This window comes from Manis pentadactyla, chromosome 9, assembly GCF_030020395.1.
Source record: "Manis pentadactyla isolate mManPen7 chromosome 9, mManPen7.hap1, whole genome shotgun sequence".
Classification (NCBI taxonomy): domain Eukaryota; kingdom Metazoa; phylum Chordata; class Mammalia; order Pholidota; family Manidae; genus Manis; species Manis pentadactyla.
The window spans coordinates 102942998-102964990 of NC_080027.1; the positions used below are offsets into that span (position 1 = coordinate 102942998).

The following is a 21993-nucleotide window of genomic DNA, read 5'->3' on the forward strand; positions in this document are numbered from 1 at the left end:
ATTCCATGAGGAGGTAGTTTTCAGGAACATTAAACACTTACAAGCTATAAAATCCTAATTAGCCTTGGTCTTCCAGAGTTTAAAATGTTAAGATGAATCACTGGCAGAGACTTTTCTGTAAAACCTAAATTCAGAGTACAGAATTACAGGCCTGGCCTGAGCATCTGAGGCCCTTCAGTCTTATGTGTCTCATTTGCAGTGCGGTCTTCCACCTTTAAGAGTCCATATTGAAATCACAGGGCTCATGAGCAGTGAAGTTCCTGGAAAGACAAGTGGGCTTATCTGTACAGCAAGTAGGTGGTCAAGTTGGGAGGCTTTGTGTTTGCAATTATCATCAGTTGTGATTTATTGTTACCCAGTGCTGTTAATCTTCTTGCTATCTTATACATGGTTATTAAGCTTCCACTAGACTACATCTAATAAGAAGCAACTCATTATTTTATAGGGAATACTATGAGACAGTTCTGGTTATTACAAAGGTATTTCTTTGTAATCACCTGAAATCATAGTTCTTGTAACTTTCCCTAATTAGTGTTAGTTCTGTCCTCAAGAGCAAGATGTTAATACTTATGCTTCTGTTACATGTCCAAATATGTGGTCAACTTTGAAAACAGATTTCACTTTCTTATAGTTAATTCTAACAAACTTTGGAAAAATACACAATTATATTTAATTTCAGAATGTGGGAGACTTCCTTTTGTCTTGAATAGTTTTGAAGCAATGCTGACTTTTCTTGTTAATACTCTTTAATAAGATAAATTGAGACTTTTCTATAAATTTTTAAATTTTATGTAAGATCTGCATGAAAGAGAAAATCATATTTATAAAATGAAAATACATTTTTTAGTCAAATAGATGGATTACTTGTATATATTATATGTATTATACAAAGAAAATCATATATATATATATAATATTGGTTAGGTTTTCTTGGGGGTACAGATAACAGAGACTCCATTTTTTTTCCAGTAGTAAGATTATTTTTGGTGAGGATAATTGTAGAGTAGGAATAAGGAAATAAGAATTTTTCATCCACAGCTATTGATGCCTAGGAAAAGGCTAACAGCAAGATACCAGGAAGAGCTGAACACTCAGTAGAGCTAGGTTTCATGGAACTGTAACACAATTTAAAATTAAAGTCTTAGAGATGCCTCAGAAAATCTGTAGATCATTACAGTTAACCATTTATTGACACTAGAATAGTAGCTGGACTCATAGTTAAGAAATATGTTTTACCTTATAGTCTAATACACGTGTAATCTCTATGTGTAAAAAGCTGAAGTAAAATTTTCATGAAACAATTCTTAACCTTTACATGTGTGATGAACTCTGCCATTTTTTCCTCTATTTGATTAAAAGGGCTGGTCATAATCAACTGAAGTGATTATGTGATCCACAAATGGGCCGCATAGTATTTGGGAAACATTAGCCCGTCAGCTCCATAAGGTCTGGACCATTTTGTCTTCCTTGCTGGATTTTCACAGGCGTAAGAACATGGTTCGTTCTTACCATGCTTAATGAATGAATGGATTAGCATCAACTTAAACATTTTTTACTTTTTCTGTGTGTTTCCTCTTTCTAGTACCATTTATCTGCTTCAGCCTTCTGTCGGCCTACTTGACCTCAGAACTTCAGCTTGCCCATGACTTGAGAGTAGTTTGCTCATGGCTCACTGCATGGTTCTTTGGCTTCTGTCTTACAGCCTGTGCTCTCATTGCAAACTGTCACATTCTCTATTTCCTACTTTATTTTCCTAAGAAGGCGGCATCTGGTGGCAGCCTGGCCTGCTTTAGGCAGTGTTTGTCATCCTGATGTCCCTTACTTGCTGTCCTTGACCTCATCAGCCCTGTTTGGGGCAGGGCAGAGGAGTAGGGAAGAACTGAGACTTTAGCAAAGCCTGTGAAGAAGTGTATTTATTGGGCTGGGACCAAACCAAACCATGTGATGGGAATATCTAGTTCCATCACAGAAATGTCAGACTTGATGAGGAGAAATTTTTATTGAGGGCTTTGATGTATAATACTTTGTTAATTGTAGTTTTGTACTGTGAGGACTACAATGAAATAAAAATATGGTTGTTTTAGTTAGGCTACTTTGGTTACAGGAAACAAAGGTCCATAGAGAACACATTAAAGAGAAGAGGTTGCTGATCTTCATGAGATTGTACCTGACCTGGGAAGCCGTCTCTGCCATCTGGTTTCTTCCTGTTTCTCACCTCCGCCCGCCCGTTGGCTTATTTTGTGAGCTTCTTGGTTAGGCTCCAGCTCTCTACTCTGCTGCGCTGCTCTCCTGCCCTCTGGCCTCTGGCTGCTCCTCCTTTCTGCATCCTCTCTTCCCATCCCCCTCTCTCCCTCTCTCTGCTTCTTTTCTTCTCTCTCCCCCTTTTTCTCTTACATCCCCCTCCCTCTCTCTCTCTGCTTTTCCTTCCCTCCCTGCCTCCCAGTATCTACCTTTGTTTTTTGACTGCATGGTTGATTATTTTTAAGGATTTTTTTGTGCGTTTCCTCCATTTTCTCTCCTAACCCCTTAGCAGTTTTCTAACACTGTGCTGTTCTTTATATATTTTTCCTACTTTATAATTTCAGTACCTTATAACTTCATTTTATATGTGGCCTGTTAGTGCCTGACTTCTTATTGAAACTTTTCAGCTCCACTGCTAACTGTCCACATTCCTTGGTATTTGTTAATTGAAAGAACAAACTTGATTGGTCTAGCTCATCATTTTGGATGCAAACACAGTATAAGCTCTTATTCAGAAACGGATTATTTATTTTTTTTGTGGGGTCAGGCGCCCGTTCTCATTCAGAGTGGAGGTCTATTTAGAGTGTAGAGGTTGAGGATAGGCACCAGGGAGGGAGGGAGTGGAGAGGAAGAGAGGATATGAGTATGTGACTGTATTGGAGGTGCTGAGTGGCTTTGTGTGGCCTTGAATGTACTTCATCTCTGCAGGACTGGGGCCCTGTACTCAAGCTATACAGCCTAGTAAGGGAAACATCAGTACTTGAGAAAAATATACATAGTAATTACCAAATGACTGAAATAATTTTGTAAAGATTTAGATAAAAATCTCTGTAGGCATAATACTAAAAAAAAGTTTTCTGTTTGCTTTGGTCTGATCCTTTTAGCACTCTATTGGTAATATTAGGAAATTGGTACAGAAAATTAAAAGTACTGTAGATAATATGCTTTCATATTCGTGTGCTGTTTTGTTCTCCTATAAAATAACCTCTGACTTCCCCTACCCCCATCACACACACATGCAGTTGAGTTTTGAACAGTATGGGGATTAGGGGCATCAATCTCCCTTACAGTCAAAAATCCATGTATAACTTTTGATTCCCTAAAAACTTAACTACTAATAGCCTACTCAAAGCCTTACTGATAACAATTAACACATAATTTGTGTGTTATATGTGTTATATACTATATCTTACAATAGAGTAAGTTAGAGAAAAGAGAATGTTTTTTCAAATTGTCCCAAATCTTCAATAATTTTTCCAATATATTTATTGAAAAAATCCACATACAAGTGGACCTGAGAAGTTCAAAACTTGTTTGAGGGACAACTGTACTATTAACAACTGTATGGGGCCTTGTTTTCACTATAGGAGTTGCTGGCCTGGTAAAAGTCTTCAAGAGTGAAGGGAAGAAGGAAGAAATAAGTGTAAGGGTAGCGGGAAATAGCTATGAAGTGGGGTATTGATTTACACACCAGAATTAGTCTCTAATGTTGATTTATGATTGTAAGAAAGTGTACAAATATCTGACATACAAATAATACAAAGTAAAAACTTTAAAGGTATTAATTATGACCAAGTAAATTACTATTTTCAAATATTACAATTTTCTTCCAATTAGAGCATTGGGAGAAAAGTGCTAACTTCTTTTCCTGTGATTAGCTATTAATTCAGCTATCTTCGGTGAGGTCTAAACTGTAGTTTTATAAAACTCCGTATATCCTTGTATGTGTACATATGTGAGATTTTGACAGTCAGGCTAAGATAAAGTTAAATATAACCTTATACCAGTGTTATGTTCTTGTGAGTCAGCCTTTAAGGGTATATCTCCTTTTAACCAAAAGGTACATGCCTAAATGGAAACTCTGAAGAAAGTTGTAGATTTTAATATTTAAAGAAATTCTTTTATAGTGTGAAAAAAAATTTACAAAGAAATACCTCGTTTGATTTTAAGTCCAAGTTTTAAAAAGTAAATTGGATTGCTTGAAGTAAGATACGCTTGTAATTTTAAATAGTGATTTTCTTGATGTATGTATTCTCAGTGATTTCTGTTTGTACTTTTACAGGAATCCATGGGAAAGAGCTATGATGGCAGAGCTTATGTTATCACTGGCATGTGGAATCCCAATGTACCAATATTTTTGGCACTTAATGAAGAAACCCCCAAAGGTGAATTTTCTGGAAAGATTCCTTATATTTGCTTTGAATTTTGTATTATGGACAGTGTTGTTTTGCCATAATTTTAAAACTTTGGTACTCATTTAAAATGGAGTTTTTCTTCTTATTTAGATTTTGAAGTTCTTTTTCATACTTTATACATCTATGGTGAAAACCTCCACTATTTAAAATAATCCCCCTATACCCCAAAGATATGTGAATGAATTTTATTTAATTATGGAGAAAGTATTTGGGCTTTGTGTTTCATATGTCATTGTAGCATTTATTTGGATCAGTGATGCAAGAATATGAAAGAAATGATGAAAGCAAATTCTGAAATTTTGCATATCCTTGATAACTGTTCTAACTCCCCCCCTTATTTATAAATTACTTACAATTTTTCATTTATTAGTAATACATTCCACTCTTTTGACCTTTGGGATCTTAGTAAGTATATAAAGGATTTCATTTATGGCAAACACTGTTTTCTAGTTGCTTACATTTTCATTTTGTTAATGTTTCTAGTGTTGAACAGAACTTATAATCACATATCTCATTTTCCACATTGTGTTATTTTTATTCCTGCTTTAACCAGGTATCTGTTAATTGACAAGTTATTTTTTTATTATTTTTATTTTGTTATCATTAATCTACAATTACATGAGGAACATTGTGTTTACTAAACTCCCCCCATCACCAAGTCCCCCCCACAAACCCCATTACAGTCACTGTCCATCAGCGTAGTAAGATGCTGTAGAATCACTACTTGTCTTCTCTGTGTTGCACAGCCCTCCCCGTGCCCCCCCACATTATACATGCTAATTGTAATGCCCTAATTGACTAATTTTTTTGCCTCTCCATCATTTGTCTTTAAACTAAAATTTAAAGTTTTACCTCATGAGTTATAATCTTATAATAAATTATTCACTATGATTTAAGTAATAATTTATATTGGAAAAATAATCAGTTTGTTAGGTCTTTGTCTTATATTATTTAGTTTATAACCACAGTAGACTTTTGGTAAATACAGGAGCATTAGTAAATACTGATATGGAAATATATTAGTGAAGAATATGAAATGATAATTACTCTTAAATTTCTTATAGTATTTACTATTTCTGCAAATTGCATGCATTTGATTACGCATCAAGCTGTCTATTTCAAAATAAGGGGTAAAAAGAGAGAAAAATAATGTAGTTTATATAAAATTTAGCTGTTTATATATTAGGAATAAATAATTTTTATACCATGTTTTGTTATTTCTGGACACAGACTTGTAAATGCCAGCCTATAAACTTCTTTCTTATAATCATTCAGAAAGTAAACACAAAACAGAAAAATAAGCCAGTTGATAATTTTTAAGAATAAATATAGGAATTGCAAATAAGTTATAAAAGCAGTTTTTATTGGTTTTTATTGTGATCAATTTCATTTTGTATTTTAATACACTTTTGGTTCTCAAAAGATAACATTTAAAAAATTTATTTTATTAACATACACTTTATATAATGCAATCTTACAAGAATATTCTGATCCAAAAGATAATATATTTTAAATCTAAAATTATTTCATATGCCATAGGGAAATGTTGACATGATATCTGAAATACCCAAATGGTGTCCTTAAAATATAAGTTAGTCAGCGAATTCATTAATCAAAGTTTGATTTTTTACAGAAGTTAAAGCCCTGAGAGATGAAATGTCTTGGATCTTTTCAGTACCCCAGTTGTGTTTGTGTGTTATGTTCTGTTATATTATTCCCTCTTACTCCTCTGCAATACTCCTTTTAGATTTTAAGGTCTTCCAGGGCAAGTATAATGTCTAGAAAATCCTAGTTTCTCTTGAATTGACAGGTAGAATACTTGTATTTAGTAAGAATATAGTAAATTTCTTGTTGAATTTGATATTAATAGAAATGTAGTTGATGAGTATAAATATTGTATAATGTTTTGAAAAACACTATTGAAAGTTTTTTTTAAGGGTAAGCTTTGAAATTTCATTTAACTGAGAACTAAACATGGTGGATAAAATAAATTTTAAAAATATTTAAAAAATAACAAGGAAATGATGCAATAATATGGAATAACAGAGCCAAAGATAAAAAACTCCAGTGAATCTTAAGCAGGGTGAATAAAATAAAATGAAATCTGTATCATAGTTAAACTGAAGAAAAACAGTAGACACTGGCCTAGAAGACTCTAGATTCAAATTAAAGGAAGGCTGTAGCCAAGTAAACATTCAAGATAGTAACTGAAATTTTGACTGATAATGCTATACTGTTGTCTAAAAGTGCTTGCTATGATTAGTCTATATTATAGTTAATCCTTGAACAATACAGGTTTGAACTGTATGGGTCCACTTTTTTGTAAATTTTGTCCAATAAATATATTGGAAAAAATTTTGGACATTTGTGACAATTTGAAAAAACATTTTCTTTTCCTGGCTTTATTGTAAGAATGCAGTATATAATATATATAACATACAAAGTCTATATTAATTGACTTTGTATGTTATTTATGTTATCAGTAAGGCTTCCAGTCAACAGTAGGCTATTAGTTGTTGAGTTTCTGGGGAGTCAAAAGTTACATGCAGATTTTTGACCACACAGGGATCAACTCCTCTAGCTGCTGTCATGTTTAAGGGGCAACTGTGTATATAAAAACTGCACAGAACTATTTTGCTAGAACTTTGATCAGTGATTTTCCTGAGGGTATTTATATGTTACGAACAATGAGGGTACTGACAAACCTCCAGGGACTTCCCTTAAATCATGCAACATAATACTCATTTTAATAACATTTTGCTACATAAATTTAGCATATGAAAATTTAACTTGACAGTCCTTTCCATGCAGCTCCTCAAACAAACTTAGTCATTTAAAATATCTGTTTTTATAAGATGAAAGGACAAATCTTTGTGGTTTTCCTGGTTTTCTGTGAAATCGGAAAGATAGTTTTAGTGCAAAAAACATTCTGATATTTTATTGTATTTGTTTCTTATTTAAGGACCTGATTTGGGGAAGAAAAAATTGAAGTTGTCAGGGATGATTTGGACAACTGATTAAGAAAGGATCATGAGCATTGAGAAACACACTTGGAATATGTGGTTAACTATTTAATCAAAGTGTGACAATGAAACATTTAAAATGAAACATAGAACGTAACATGATTGTAAAGAGCCTTATTTTTTTCACAAGTGAGGAAACTTAACTTTCTTAAATAATCAAGGAGTAATAAAGCCAGCATTAAACACAGAAAATTTCTACTGCAGATAAACGCGTGTACATGACTGTGGCAGTGGATATGGTAGTCACTGAGGTGGTGGAGCCTGTTCGCTTTCTCCTGGAAACAGTAGTACGCGTGTACCCTGCAAATGAGCGATTTTGGTATTTCAGCAGAAAGACTTTTACAGAGACTTTCTTCATGAGGTTGAAACAGGTAAGTCCTTTTTGTTCTTATATCATAACACAAATGTTTTTTTCTAACATTCTTTTTTAATGTCAAGATAATTCCTTAAGTAGCAATAAAAAGCGATAAGATTTCACAAATAATCAGATGATATTTAGAGTCAATGAGTAGAGTACTTGAGAAATCATCATCTACATAATGTAAGTTGAAAAAAACCCCCAGTAGTATAATATTTAATGTTCTTTATTTTATTTAAAAATCTGATGCATACCTGTAAAGTATCAACATACTTAATAATGGAAATACTGATTCTATATTTTAAATAACTTATATTTCTTATATCTATAATTATTTAAAACCAAAGAGGGTACAGAGATATATCTATATAAAGTTGAAATGAAAAATTTTGAATACCTAATTGTCATAGTCATTTTTACCTATACTGTTATATGAATATATTGTTTGACTTATCAGTAGGGTTATAAAATTATTTTAGAATTAAATGAACAAAATTAGGCTTTCTACATACCTAAATTGGACAGTGTTCATAGGTAAAAATGCATAATCTTTGTTTGTAGTGAGAGAAAAGGTATCAGTGAAAAATAACTTGAGTTTCCAATAGCGTCTGTTTTGTGAAGGCACAATGCTCTATTTGAATAATGGAAAACCTTTATATACTGTTAGTAGTCCTGCTCTCCCAAGTTTAAAAATGCCTGCTGTTTCATATGCTGTAATATGTGAAATGTAGTGTGGTAAAAGCAAACCTCAATGAACAAATACAGAAGACACTTTCCATTTTCATGTTAAAAAATGGTCATGGATCAGTTAGGCTTCATATACTAGATACTTTGGGTTTTTTTAAATATTCTTAAATTTTTTTAAAGGTTTTTAAAAAATGTAAGTATAGTTGATACATAATATTAAATTGATTTCAAGTATGCAACATAGTGGTTCATTAGTTACCCACATTATTAAGTCTTCACTCCCACTAGTGCAGTTACTATCTGTTAACGTAGAATGATGTTACAGGACCACTGGCTGTATTTTCTGTGTTGCACTTCAATCCCTGTGACCAACTTATATTATGGTTGAAATTTTTCTGTTCTTTTATTCTCCTCACTTCCCCACCCATCAACACAACCCCTCCCCTATGGTAACCATCAGTCACTTCTCAGTGTCTACGAGTCTACTTGTATTTCGTTCATTTTGTTTTGTTTTGTTTTGTTTTTAGATTCCATAAGTAAGTGAAGTCATATGGAATTTGTCTTTCTCCACCTGGCTTATTTCACTTAGCAGAATACCCTCTAGGTCTATCCATGCAAATGGCAGGATTTCTTTTTTAATGGCTGAATAATATTCCATTGTGTATATGTACCATGTTTTCTTTATCTATTTGTCTCTTGATGGACACTTTGCTTGCTTCCATAACTTGGCTATTGTAAATAATACAGCAATAAACATAGGGGTAAACATTCTGGTAAATTTCTAGAAGTTAAATTACTGGGTTGAATGATATTTCTATTTTTAATTTTTGGAGGAATGTCCATACTACTTTCCACAGTAGCTGTACCAATTTACATTCCCTCCAACATTTATTAATTGTAGGAGGGTTCCCATTTCTCCACATCCTTGCCAACATTTGTTATTTCTTGTCTTTTGGATAGTGGCCATTCTAACTGGCATGGGGTTATATCTCATTGTGGTTTTAGTTTGCATTTCCCTGATGATTGATTAACTTTGTGGAGCATCTTTTCATGTGCCTGTTGGCCATCTGTAATTCTTCTTTGGAAAAATGTTCAGGTCCTCTGCCCATTTTTTAGTCAGGTTACTTGCTTTTTTGTTGCTGAGGCATATGAGTTCTTTATATATATATTTTGGATGTTAACTGTGTATTTGGTTATCAGAATAAATCATTTGTGAATATATTATCTCATACTATAGGCTGCCTTTCTGTTCTGTTGATGGTGTCCTTTGCTGTACAGAAGCTTTTTAGTTTGATGTATTCCCACTTGTTCATTTTTTATTTTGTTTCCCTTGCCCAAGGAGATTTGTCCAGGGAAAAATTGCTTATGCTTATGTTAAAGAGATTTTTGCCTATGTTTTCTTCTAAGAGTTTTATGGTTTCATGTCTTATATTTAGGTCTTTAATCCATTTCGAGTTTGTGTATGGAGTTAGACAGTAATCCAGTTTCATTCTCTTGCATGTAGCTGTCCAGTTATATAATATTATGTTATCTGTAATTAATAACAGGTTTACTTTTTCCTTACCAATTTGGATGCCTTTTATCTCTTTGTCTTATTCAGTTGCTGTGGCTAGGACTTCCAGTATGTGTACTAGATACTATGAAATTATTTTGTTTTTCATCTTTTGTAAAATTGTTGGAGCTTTGATTTGGCACACCTTTTATTTAGACTGTTTTTTTTTGATGTATGGGAAGCATATTCTACTGAAGATTATATGATGAATTTTCAAAATTTCAGTCTCCCTAGTATTATTACATATTTTATTACGACATATTTTCTTCCCTTCCTCTCATCCTTCTTTTGTTTCTTTTTCTTTTTGCAGCTTAGTTTTTATGACTCAGATGATTCATCATTTTGAGCCAAATTATTATTCACAGTTGCATGAGTGAATAAAGGAGCTGTATAGTAAGTCGTTGTCATTCTTCTAGTGACAGTTAATAAATTATTTGTGATGTAAAATCTTCCTTCTTGAGATATGATAAAAAGTTAACTTCTCCCCATATATATTGGCAAGATAAATGAGAATACTACAATTTATATATTTATATAAATTTCAAAAATATGTATGCAGAGTAGATTTTTATTATTAAGTGTTACTTTCTTATTTTTAAAACTACTGATGTTGAGTCAAGGCTGAGTGGTAAGGACCATGAGATGAGAATTTTCTTAGTAATAAAACATTAAAAATACTAAACAAGGTCTCTTTATTGTGAATTTAAAAAATTGGTTTTACTTGTAATATTCAGTTCTACTAAATATAAGACTGATTTAGATGAATATCAGATATGAGGAAGATGGTATCAAACTTTAGTGGTATAATCTGTGTTCATGAAAAAGTATGAAAAGCTATGGCAAATGGTTGTTCACTGGTATGTATATGAAGACAAACTTACTCTGATGAGAAATAATAAAGATGAAAAAATTGAAATCTAGAGAAGTTAAATGAATTATTAAAATTTATATGGATCATTATTGCAGGAGTTGAAACTACAGCTTCTTACAGTAAGTCACACTATGCTGCTGTAAGGCCGGACTAGCCTCTTACTGTACTCTAGAGATTGGGTTGGTTTGTGGCAATTGACAGTAATTTGTAGATATTTGTCTAGACTAGACAGTGTTGGTAGAAAGAAGAAGGTGAGAATACGATGCAGTTCAAGGTTACCTTGGGAAATCTGAGTCCAGGCCATTCCTAATGTAAAGGACTCAAGGGAGAATTAGTTAGTTTTAGTTTTGAATGATTTGGACTTAGACATCTAGAACTGTTTCTTCTGGGATTATTGGATTTATTGAATAAGCCCAAAACTAGTCCTGTTCTCAAAGAGGATTAGATCAGACTCCTGGCAGGCAGCTCCAAATGAGGTGGGATTCTCTGTCCCAAAATTATTTTTTCTTTCCAACTTTCCTGCTCTCAAATATAGGACTTACCTGTGGGCTGTGGGGAGGTATTGAAAGTAGGACTTACTAATTAGTGTCCTTTTAAGGCCAGTGGTATTGTCATTTCATTCATTTTCTACTTACAGGGAGAGAGGAGAGCATGTAACAAGGGAACTGGATTTAGGAGACATGGGAAAGTTTCCTGGAGAAACCCCCTGGCCTGAGGCCTGACAGAGGAGTAGGTGCTACAACTTATTTCCAGATTTGCTCTGTATGGTCCTACAAAGTGTATCTTATCAGGAGACCACATCAAAGGATATAAAACTGAATAAAGCAATGTTTCCATCTGGGTACTAAATGCAAGTGGGTGGTTTATTGTAGGCCTTCATCAAAAACTTGAATTATTAGTTCAGTGAAGAGGATTGATTCTAAAAAATTAGCACTTAAACATTTCAAGTTGTAAGCCAGAAAGGAGAGATTTGTTACTTACATATACTCTTTCCAGTGCATTTTAAAAAGTAATATGGCATTTATTAAGCCAAGCAAGATGATCAGCACAGTGACTTGGCTTCTTTCATTAAGTATTTCGTTCCTTTCTCTTGTTGTCTTCTGTGGACTTTAAGAAAGCATAAACCATCTGCCTATGAGAAAAACTACCCCTCCTATCTAAAGACTTATATTCTTTTTTTTTTTTTTTTTTTAATAATTATTTTTTATTGAAGGGTAGTTGACGCACAGTATTACATTACACTAGTTTCAAGTGTACAACACAGTGGTAGAACATTTATATACATAATTCTAGGTTCCAGTTATCACCCTACCAAGCTGTTACAATATCTTGACTATATTCCTTATGCTATACATTACATCCCGGTTACTTATTTATTTTACCATTGGAAGTCTGTCCTTTTTTTTTTTTTTTTTTTTTTTTTTTGTGAGGGCATCTCTCATATTTATTCATCAAATGGTTGTTAACGACAATAAAATTCTGTATAGGGGAGTCAATGCTCAATGCACAATCATTAATCCACCCCAAGCCTAATTTTCGTCAGTCTCCAATCTTCTGAGGCATAACAAACAAGTTCTTACATGTAGAACAAATTCTTACATAATGAATAAGTTACATAGTGAACCGTACAAGGGCAGTCATCACAGAAACTTTCAGTTTTGCTAATGCATTATGAACTCTAAACAGTCAGTTCAAATATGAATACTCATTTGGTTTTTATACTTGATTTATATGTGGATACCACATTTCTCTCTTTATTATTATTATTTTTAATAAAATGCTGAAGTGGTAGGTAGATACAAGATAAAGGTAGAAAACATAGTTTAGTGTTGTAAGAGAGCAAATGTAGATGATCAGGTGTGTGCCTGTAGACTATGTGTTAATCCAAGCTAGACCAGGGCAATAAAACATCCACGTATGCAGAAGATTTCTCTCAGGTGAGGTTCTAAGGGGTGAGGTTCTAAGCCTCACCTCTGTTGATCCCCAATTTCTCACCTGATGGCCCCCCTGCGACTGTGCCTGTCTTAGGTTGTTCCTCCCTTGAGGAATCTTACCCGTCTCTGGCTAACCAGTCATCTTCCGGGGCCATACAGGGAAATGTGAAGTTGGTAAGTGAGAGGGAAGCCTTATTGTTTGAAAAGGTTAGCTTTTTACTTCTTTGCATATTTATGCCCTGTAGCTTCTGTGCCCAGCATTTGTCTTGAGATATCTTTACCACTTGGAAGAATTATGATACTCGGTAAATTTGATATGAGGCACGAATTCTATTTAAGGGTTGTAATTAGGAAGGAAGAAGAAAAGCTATAGAAGTAGCAGGCGGAAGAAAACATGGGAAGATTGATTATTTCTTTGACATATCTTCTTGTAGAGTAACTTCAGCATATATAGGTTTTAAGCTACTACTTAAATTGCGCACACACATTAACATAATAGGAGTATAGTTACATAACCAAAGCATATCTGTAATTACCAGCCATCTCCAGTGAAACCAAGAAAACCAGTTAGGCACCTTAGGCATTTGTGAAAACTTATCTATGATATGGTGGATATTGTCCAACTGAACTTGAACAGTCTGAGAGAAATCAGACAAATTAAAACAACCCATTCCTGGGGACTGTTCACATGCCATATGTTCTTTTAACAGTAAATAGTCTGTAGTTGTAAGAGTTTGGAGCGCTACAATTTGCACTTCTCCAAATTCTTGGTTGAGTTCCAACAGTATAGATCCAGTCAAATTTGTTGTTTTACTGTATGCACAGGCCAGCTTAGATATCTCCTTCCTCATTCCCATGGCAAGTCCAGGAACTGGTGGGATGAGTGCATCTACAGCTGTAGCAGTGCGTGGATCTTTGTTGGGGTTTTTTGATGATCATCTTCTGGCATGAGTCTTCCAGAGAGTGCAGATGTTGGAAGTTCTTTTTCATATCGTATCTTAGTTCATTTTCGGGGTAGCCCAATTAGGCTTTGATCCTCTGTATAAACACAAACAGACCCTTTGCCTACACTTTTATATGCCCTTTATACCCTTGTGTAGAACTCGTTGGAGGTTACCACACAGGAACTGCCCTTTTTTTTTTTTTTTTTTGCTTTGTTTTTGGTATCACTAATCTACACTTACATGACGAATATTATGTTTACTAGGATCTCTCCTATACCAGGTCTCCCCTATAAACCCCTTTACAGTCACTGTCCATCAGCATAGCAAAATGTTGTAGAATCACTACTTGCCTTCTCTGTGTTGTACAGCCCTCCCTTTTCTCCTACCCCCCCATGCATGTTAATCTTAATACCCCCCTACTTCTCCCCCCCTTATCCCTCCCTACCCACCCATCCTCCCCAGTCCCTTTCCCTTTGGTACCTGTTAGTCCATTCTTGAGTTCTGTGATTCTGCTGCTGTTTTGTTCCTTCAGTTTTTCCTTTGTTCTTATATTCCACAGATAAGTGAAATCATTTGGTATTTCTCTTTCTCCGCTTGGCTTGTTTCACTGAGCATAATACCCTCCAGCTCTATCCATGTTGCTGCAAATGATTGGATTTGCCCTTTTCTTATGGCTGAGTAGTATTCCATTGTGTATATGTACCACATCTTCTTTATCCATTCATCTATCGATGGACATTTAGGTTGCTTCCAATTCTTGGCTATTGTAAATAGTGCTGCAATAAACATAGGGGTGCATCTGTCTTTCTCAAACTTGATTGCTGCGTTCTTAGGGTAAATTCCTAGGAGTGGAATTCCTGGGTCAAATGGTAATTCTGTTTTGAGCATTTTGATGTACCTCCATACTGCTTTCCACAATGGTTGAACTAACTTACATTCCCACCAGCAGTGTAGGAGGGTTCCCCTTTCTCCACAGCCTCGCCAACATTTGTTGTTGTTTGTCTTTTGGATGGCAGCCATCCTTACTGGTGTGAGGTGATACCTCATTGTAGTTTTAATTTGCATTTCTCTGATAATTAGCGATGTGGAGCATCTTTTCATGTGTCTGTTGGCCATCTGTATTTATTTTTTGGAGAACTGTCTGTTCAGTTCCTCTGCCCATTTTTTAATTGGGTTATTTGTTTTTTGTTTGTTGAGGCGTGTGAGCTCCTTATATATTCTGGACGTCAAGCCTTTATCGGATGTGTCATTTTCAAATATATTCTCCCATACTGTAGGGATCCTTCTTGTTCTATTGATGGTGTCTTTTGCTGTACAGAAGCTTTTCAGCTTAATATAGTCCCACTTACTCATTTTTGCTGTTGTTTTCCTTGCCCGGGGAGATATGTTCAAGAAGAGGTCACTCATGTTTATGTCTAAGAGGTTTTTGCCTGTTTTCTTCCAAGAGTTTAATGGTTTCATGGCTTACATTCAGGTCTTTGATCCATTTTGAGTTTACTTTTGTATATGGGGTTAGACAATGGTCCAGTTTCATTCTCCTACATGTAGCTGTCCAGTTTTGCCAGCACCACCTGTTGAAGAGACTGTCATTTCGCCATTGTATGTCCATGGCTCCTTTATCAAATATTAATTGACCATATATGTAAAGACTTATATTCTTTTAGTATGTTGACAATTTAATAACTGAAAGCAAAGGCTTATCACCACCTGGAGAGTAATGTGAGCAAGAGAGCTACTTGGATATGACTTAATAATGAAATTTAGCTTATTTCATAATCAGATATATTTTCTTTAGGTCTAGATAATATTCTTGTGTTTAAGACTGTTACATTACTCTTAAAATACTACTTGTTCAGCATTTTGAAATGAAATGCTTTCCTGTGACCAGAGGTTACTGCTTTTGTTCACAATAATGGTGTACAACATTCTGAGCTATGTTGTTCTGCATAAAAATGTTTTCTACTTTGTGCTGGTGCCAAAATTCAGTAAAAACTAATAACAGCAAAGTTACTTTAGGCATAAAAGAGTAGAAGCATATGGAGATAGGAGCTTGGAAAATAAAACACTTACTTCACTGAACTTAGTGATCATTTATTTCATTATTAGGCTCTATGAGAAAATTTCAGGAAAAATAGGAGCAGATTTAGATTCTTAGATGAAGTTATTAGAAAACAGAGTTCAGTTTTCTCAAGGGGTCAACTGAACCACAGCAGTGAAAACATGTAGGGGGTGGTTTCTGAATTCTTGCTTATTTTGGGGATGTGTGATAAACTACAAAGAATAATTTGAAGTAATTGCAGAAAAAAAATGTTATGAAGAAATAAATGCTTATATAATATTCATTTCAAAGGTAATCTTAAATGTTATTTACATTAGCATAGTTTAGGAAATTTTGAGGCTAGCACAGCATATTTTAATGCAGATCGACATTTCTAGAGATACAAAGCATACGAGGTAGAATTAGTAAGGTTTAAATTATTTAAATAATTCTATTAGCATATCCGATTACCATGATGAACACATTTTCTAAAAAGCATGTGTTGCTGCTTACTATGGAGATTCTTAAACGCTAATAATAATAAAAAATTAAGTTGTACTTAGTTATTAGAATATCTGGCTTGAAAAGATGTTGAATTTTATATTTGATTAAAAAGGAATCACATACTCTCATATAGATATGTGGTGTGTAGGATTTATTTTGGATTTAATACATGAAATAAGGGTTTGGAATCTGTATATGAAATACGTATGTCAGATGAGGCTTGTTCTCAATAATAAACAAACAAACAAACATAAATCCTATTGGAGAAGTCCTTTCAGCTCTGTAAGCCTTCGTTTCCTTATTAAAAAATAAGAATGTGGGTTAATAGTACTGCTCAAGCTTTTTATCTATACAATTCTATGACATTTGGATTAGCTACATAAAAGGCTTTTAGCACAAATGACTCCATGACTATTGTAGTTAAGTTAATTCAAAGAAATTTATAGTATTTGTGGTAGAGGCCACAATGAGGATAAGATATTGAAAATATAACTCTTACCCCCAAAGGATCTCTGTGTCATCTCCTATTAATAAGGAAATATATGTCTTACCATTTTACAAGGGAGGATATAATAAATAACAAATGAAAATAATGTACAGAATGCTGCGGGGTTTAGAAAAAGGAGGGAGCACGAGCACAGCAGTAGAATGACACAAAGTGGCGGTTTAAAGAAGTCCCATTTGAGGAAATATGTGTCATTTTCTGTGTGCACAGCAGAATGTACTTTAGCAAATAAAGATATCACTTTGTAGACTATGAAGTGACAGAAAAAGGTATATGGAAGTACTGATTTTATTGTAATACTAGGCATGAAGTTACTTCCTCATTCTGCTGTTCGGTAGCTGTGTCTGTGAGTTTCAGCTTATTCAAGTGTAAAATGGACATAAAAATAATGTAGAGTTGTTTATTTACTTACTAATTCACTCAATAGTCATTTATTAAGTGCCTACTTTGTAACTATAGACACAGTTGGGGATGTAGTGGTAATTGCTTCTATAGGCATTGGAGGATATAGTCATAAATGCTGCAGATGAGGTCCCTGTTTTATGGAGTTTACCTTCTAATGTAAGGAGTATGTATAGAGGAGACAGGTAGGCCAGCAAATAGCAAGATAGTGGATAGTAGCAGAGTGCTGTGATGACTGGGTGGATATTGGGTAGTCGAGGAAGGCCTCTCTGAGGAACTGACATTCAAATGAGGAACAAGAAGTATTCCCAAGCAGTTGCATCTGGGGAAGTCTCTCCCTGCACATTAGGTGAAACCTCAACCTGGATGGGGGAGGGCTCTTGACTCTGAATGAGAAAGAATTTAAAAGCAAGCTGGATAAGTGTAGGTAAGGAAGGAATTCATTAAAGCTAGACCAGCAGAGAATGGCAGGAGCCTAATAGGCAGCAGAAAGCAAGGAAGAGCAGAGGAAGGAAAGAGAAGCTTGGCAAAGGGCATATCCCCTGCCAGCTCCTAAAGCTAGGGTCACCTGGTGTCCAGTGTCCACTTGAATCTGCACAGCATAGGGACTAAGCCACTACTACCCCAGGACTTAGGGAAGCTGCAAAGCACTGGATGGAGTGAGATTATGTTCTGAGAACTTCCCAAAGGCAAAGAAAGGAAATTTTCAGGGAGGCTACTAAAGGACATGATTATGCAACTGCAGTTCTGCCTGGGTCACCCAGGCAATGGGATCTTACAAGCCCAAATCAGAGCTTTCAGTAGCCCCTCCCTACTTACCTGCAGTAAAACAGAGAGAGTGAAGACTTGTGTTCAAGTCTGGAAAATAGAATGAAATGTCAGAGTAAGAAAGATGCTTACCACTGCAAGAGTGTGAGACAAAACATAATAGTTGAGCAGTAAGAAGGCCTTATTTTAAAAAGTACACACTCAAAGAAAGGGGAGTGCAGGCAGCCTCAGAGAGGAGTCACACTTAAGGGCTTAATATTCTGTCTTTTAAGGCTTTCAAGAATGGGGCAAAGGGCAGTGTGGGTGGGGGATTGTAGGGCATAGGCTTGATTTGTGGTCTTATTATGTCTCTCTCTGGTGAGAGACATTATGTCACTATCCACAGTCAGTCCTCTAGATAATTCTGTAAGATAAACTTAACACAAGGAATTTATTGATCTTGTTTTTCTTCAAGATAAGCGGTTTCTCTCAAGCACTGGGAACATACCAGTTAGGACTATTTCCGCTGCCCTAAGATTTGGTGGGTTATTGCTGATTACCAAAGAATATGTTAGGAATCTTACCTTCTAACTCCCTGGTTTTTAAAATATAATTTTAGCCTTCAGATGGAGTCCCTGCCCTCCTTACTATAACGATAAATCTTGACATTTTTCATCATAGACAGGAAAAGGTAATCATGATGTTTGTCCCATGTCGCTGCCCTACTTCAGAAGGAACCCCCCAAATGAAGATCCAGGGAGTGACCTTTCAAGGGAATGCAATGTCTGAAGACACCTACAAGCTTGTGTTATCAGTATTGAATGCTTGCTATCCCTATTACTACCACTCAGGAAGATTTTTCAGAGTAGCACTAGAATAGAATATGGAAGCCACTTTTCTGTTTTAGTCATTCTGGACTGTTACTTGCATATTGTACTGCAGTTTAGATCGTCTTATGCCCAAAGTGTTGTATCATCTAAAAGCACAAAACAGTAACCAAAAGGAACACTACTATAGCACTTACTGTGTGTTGAGCTCTGTTCTAAGTACTTTACCTGTGTAGGGGTGGAAGAGTTTTCCCTTCTTCCCATCTAAGTTCTTTGACTGGCCTAATAATTAAATTGATATGAGGTAGGGTCACAGGAGAAAAACAAGAGTTTAATAACATGTATACCTCCTGTTCATATGGGAGAGACTCAGGAAAACTGAGGAACTCTCTGAAATGGCCCAAGCCATCACTTTAAAAACCATCTTCAGCTAAAGACAAAAGATGTTGGCTTGAGGAGTCAGTTATGGGAGGTTACCAGGAGGAGCACAGCGATCAAGAGTAAGGTTGTTATGCAGACTTAAGTCCCTGCCTTCTCCATTGGTAAGAATTTCAGGAGGTTTAGAGTCATCCCTCTCTTCCTGTTTAGGAGAGGGAGACAGCCTTACAAATGGAAATTTCCCTTGTCAAAATGTCTCTTACAAATAGATAACTTCTACTTGGTTTTTGGAGTTTTTTGTGCTTGCAGTTTCTTAAAAAGTAATAATCCTAAAATAATCCTTATGCCAAAGAGATTTTTGGGGTGGCACACTCTGCTTCCTTAGATCTGCCTTTTGGTCTGCTAAGAATAGAATTTAGATTAAGAAAACAGATGAGTCTCAAGAAACAGGAGAGGAGGGTAAGTTACAGTGAACTGAGAGGCAAATCATGATACCAGAGAAACTCAGTGAGGCTGGAGGTCAAATGTTAAGGGAGAGGAAAAGTTTCTCTCATGGCAGATCCCCAAAGCCATCTCCCTGTGCTTCCTGTCTTCTGGTTTTAGTCATGGTCTAGTTTGGTGGGAGGAACCTTGTCTGTAAGAAAAGGGTAGATACCAGGTTGTGACAGGAGTTACAAGAAAGAGTCTTACCGATTCTTAGAAGCTCCTGGGCTTGGCCTTTAATAGAGGAAAGTGAGCCACCTCTTCCTTCTTCTCCAGGAGAGCATGAGACCGATAGAGATAGAATAGCTGCCCTTTCTTAAACCTTTTTCCTAATCCAGGCCTTATTTATGCTTGCTTTGGGCTCTATGCTAAATGTGGACTTACTTTTGAATTAATGTTTTTTTGTGCTCTTCCCAAATCTGTTCTTTGCTTTCAGGTGTCTTGACAGTCCTTTTAGTTGGAGACAAAGCCTTTTTGTCAGTTATTAGAGTTAAAAAGCATAAAAGGAAAATTATCTTTTGAGGGTGCATGTTGATTTAAACCTATTTAAATAAAGGTGTAATCAGGAGTAACTGAGGAGATGGACATTAACTAAACTTATTGTGGAAATTATTTCACAGTATATACAATATATCAGATCATTATGTTGTACTTGTTAAACTTATACAGGATTATATGTCAATTGTATTTCCATAAAATTAGAAAAATATATCCAGGAGTAACTGAGTAATGAGAATAACTGTTCTAATTTCAGAAAGCTGAAAATTAACAAGACTGGTAGGGTACTTTTAAGGTTGTCAGAAAGTAAGTCTGTGGAAGGTGAATAGTTTGCCAATTTATGGCACTTCTGTTTAGGATTGGCTTTTTTCATTTGTAATTGTGTAGAAGCAAGTACAAGCTGCGTGAAAACTTATTTTTTTCCATGTGATCATATAGATCTGCAGCTTAGTGAGAATATTTGACTCTATGACTTGTGATTTTTGAAATATAGACATTTTTGTTAGAAATGAAAGATCTTGATGACAGTAGTTTGTAATTTAGTTTTGCATTGGAATCACTTGTAGTCCTTAAAAAAAATACAGATCCAGAACCCCACCTAAAGATGCTGACTAGTGTGTAAAGCCCCGGTCTAGTTTATTCACTTATAGCCAGTGCCAAGACCCATGGCTTTAGAGGATTTATAAATAGAGATATCATCATATTGTACTTTTTATTTGATGATAGTGTATCATTTTGAAAATGTTTAGACACTATTTATATAAATCGCTGTAATGTGACTTAGCTAACCACATTTATTGAGCACCTACTGTGTATTTACAGTCATGTTGCTAAGTGCTATAATTCATTCTAACATCAACCAGGCCATTATTTTATAATAGAGGCAGATTGATTTTTAGTTATCTAAAAATATGTAAATATTGGAAATAAAAAGTATATTTAAAAAATTCCGTATTTGGAACTCAATTGCTAGATAGAATGTTTAGGTCTACATGGGATCATGGTAATAGAGAAAATTATGCTTACATAGGTAACCAAGTACAGATGAAATATTTTACCACTGTTATAACAAGTTTCCATAAATGCAGAGTTGAGTAATTGTGACTAAGACCATATGGCTTGCAAAGCTTAAGATATTCCTATCTAGCTCTCTAAAGAAAAAGTTTATTGACCCCTGACAAAGAATTTTATTGTTTGTAAATAAGAATAGTTTTATTTCTTTCTTTCCAAGTTGTCTGCCTTTTCTTTATTTTTCTTGCTTTATTGCAGTAGCTAGGACTTTCATACATTACTGAGTAGGAGTGGTGACAGTATTGGTCCTTGCTTTTTCTTACTCTCTGGAGGAAGACATTCAGTCCTTTACCATTAAGTATGTTAGTTATAGGTTTATGAAAGATACCCTTTGTCAGGTGGAGAAAATTCCGTTGGATTCCTAGTTTACCGAAAGTTTTTAACATGAATGAGTGAATGGTGAATTTTCTCAAATGCTTTTTCTGCATCAGTTGATTTAATCATGTGGTCTTTTTTCTTTAATCTATGAATATGGTAGATTACAGTGATTATTTTTTCCAACCATCTTTGCATTCCCTAGATAAATCCCACTGGTTGTGATATATTATTTTTTATATGTGTTGCTGTAATTGATTGGGAATAGTTGAAGATTTCTGTATCTGCTTATGAGAGATACTGGTCTGTAGTTTTCTTTTAATACCCTCTCTAGTTTTGGTATGGGGAAATAATGGCCTTTTGCAGTGAGTTGGGAATTAGTCCCTTATAGTTCCTTGAAGGATTTTTTAGCATTGGGGT

The 21993-nt window shown here is 34.9% G+C and overlaps 1 protein-coding gene across 7 annotated transcripts in view; it reads left to right on the forward strand.

Moving 5' to 3' along the window:
• Positions 1 to 21993, forward strand: part of RABGAP1L (RAB GTPase activating protein 1 like) — a 738861-nt gene that overhangs the window by 92799 nt on the left and 624069 nt on the right. For all 7 annotated transcript variants that reach the window (XM_057507896.1, XM_057507900.1, XM_057507898.1 and 4 more), the window contains 2 exons: positions 4304 to 4406; positions 7664 to 7830. In XM_057507896.1, the coding sequence (XP_057363879.1) occupies positions 4304 to 4406; positions 7664 to 7830 (270 nt within the window). The remainder of the gene's footprint in view (positions 1 to 4303; positions 4407 to 7663; positions 7831 to 21993) is intronic.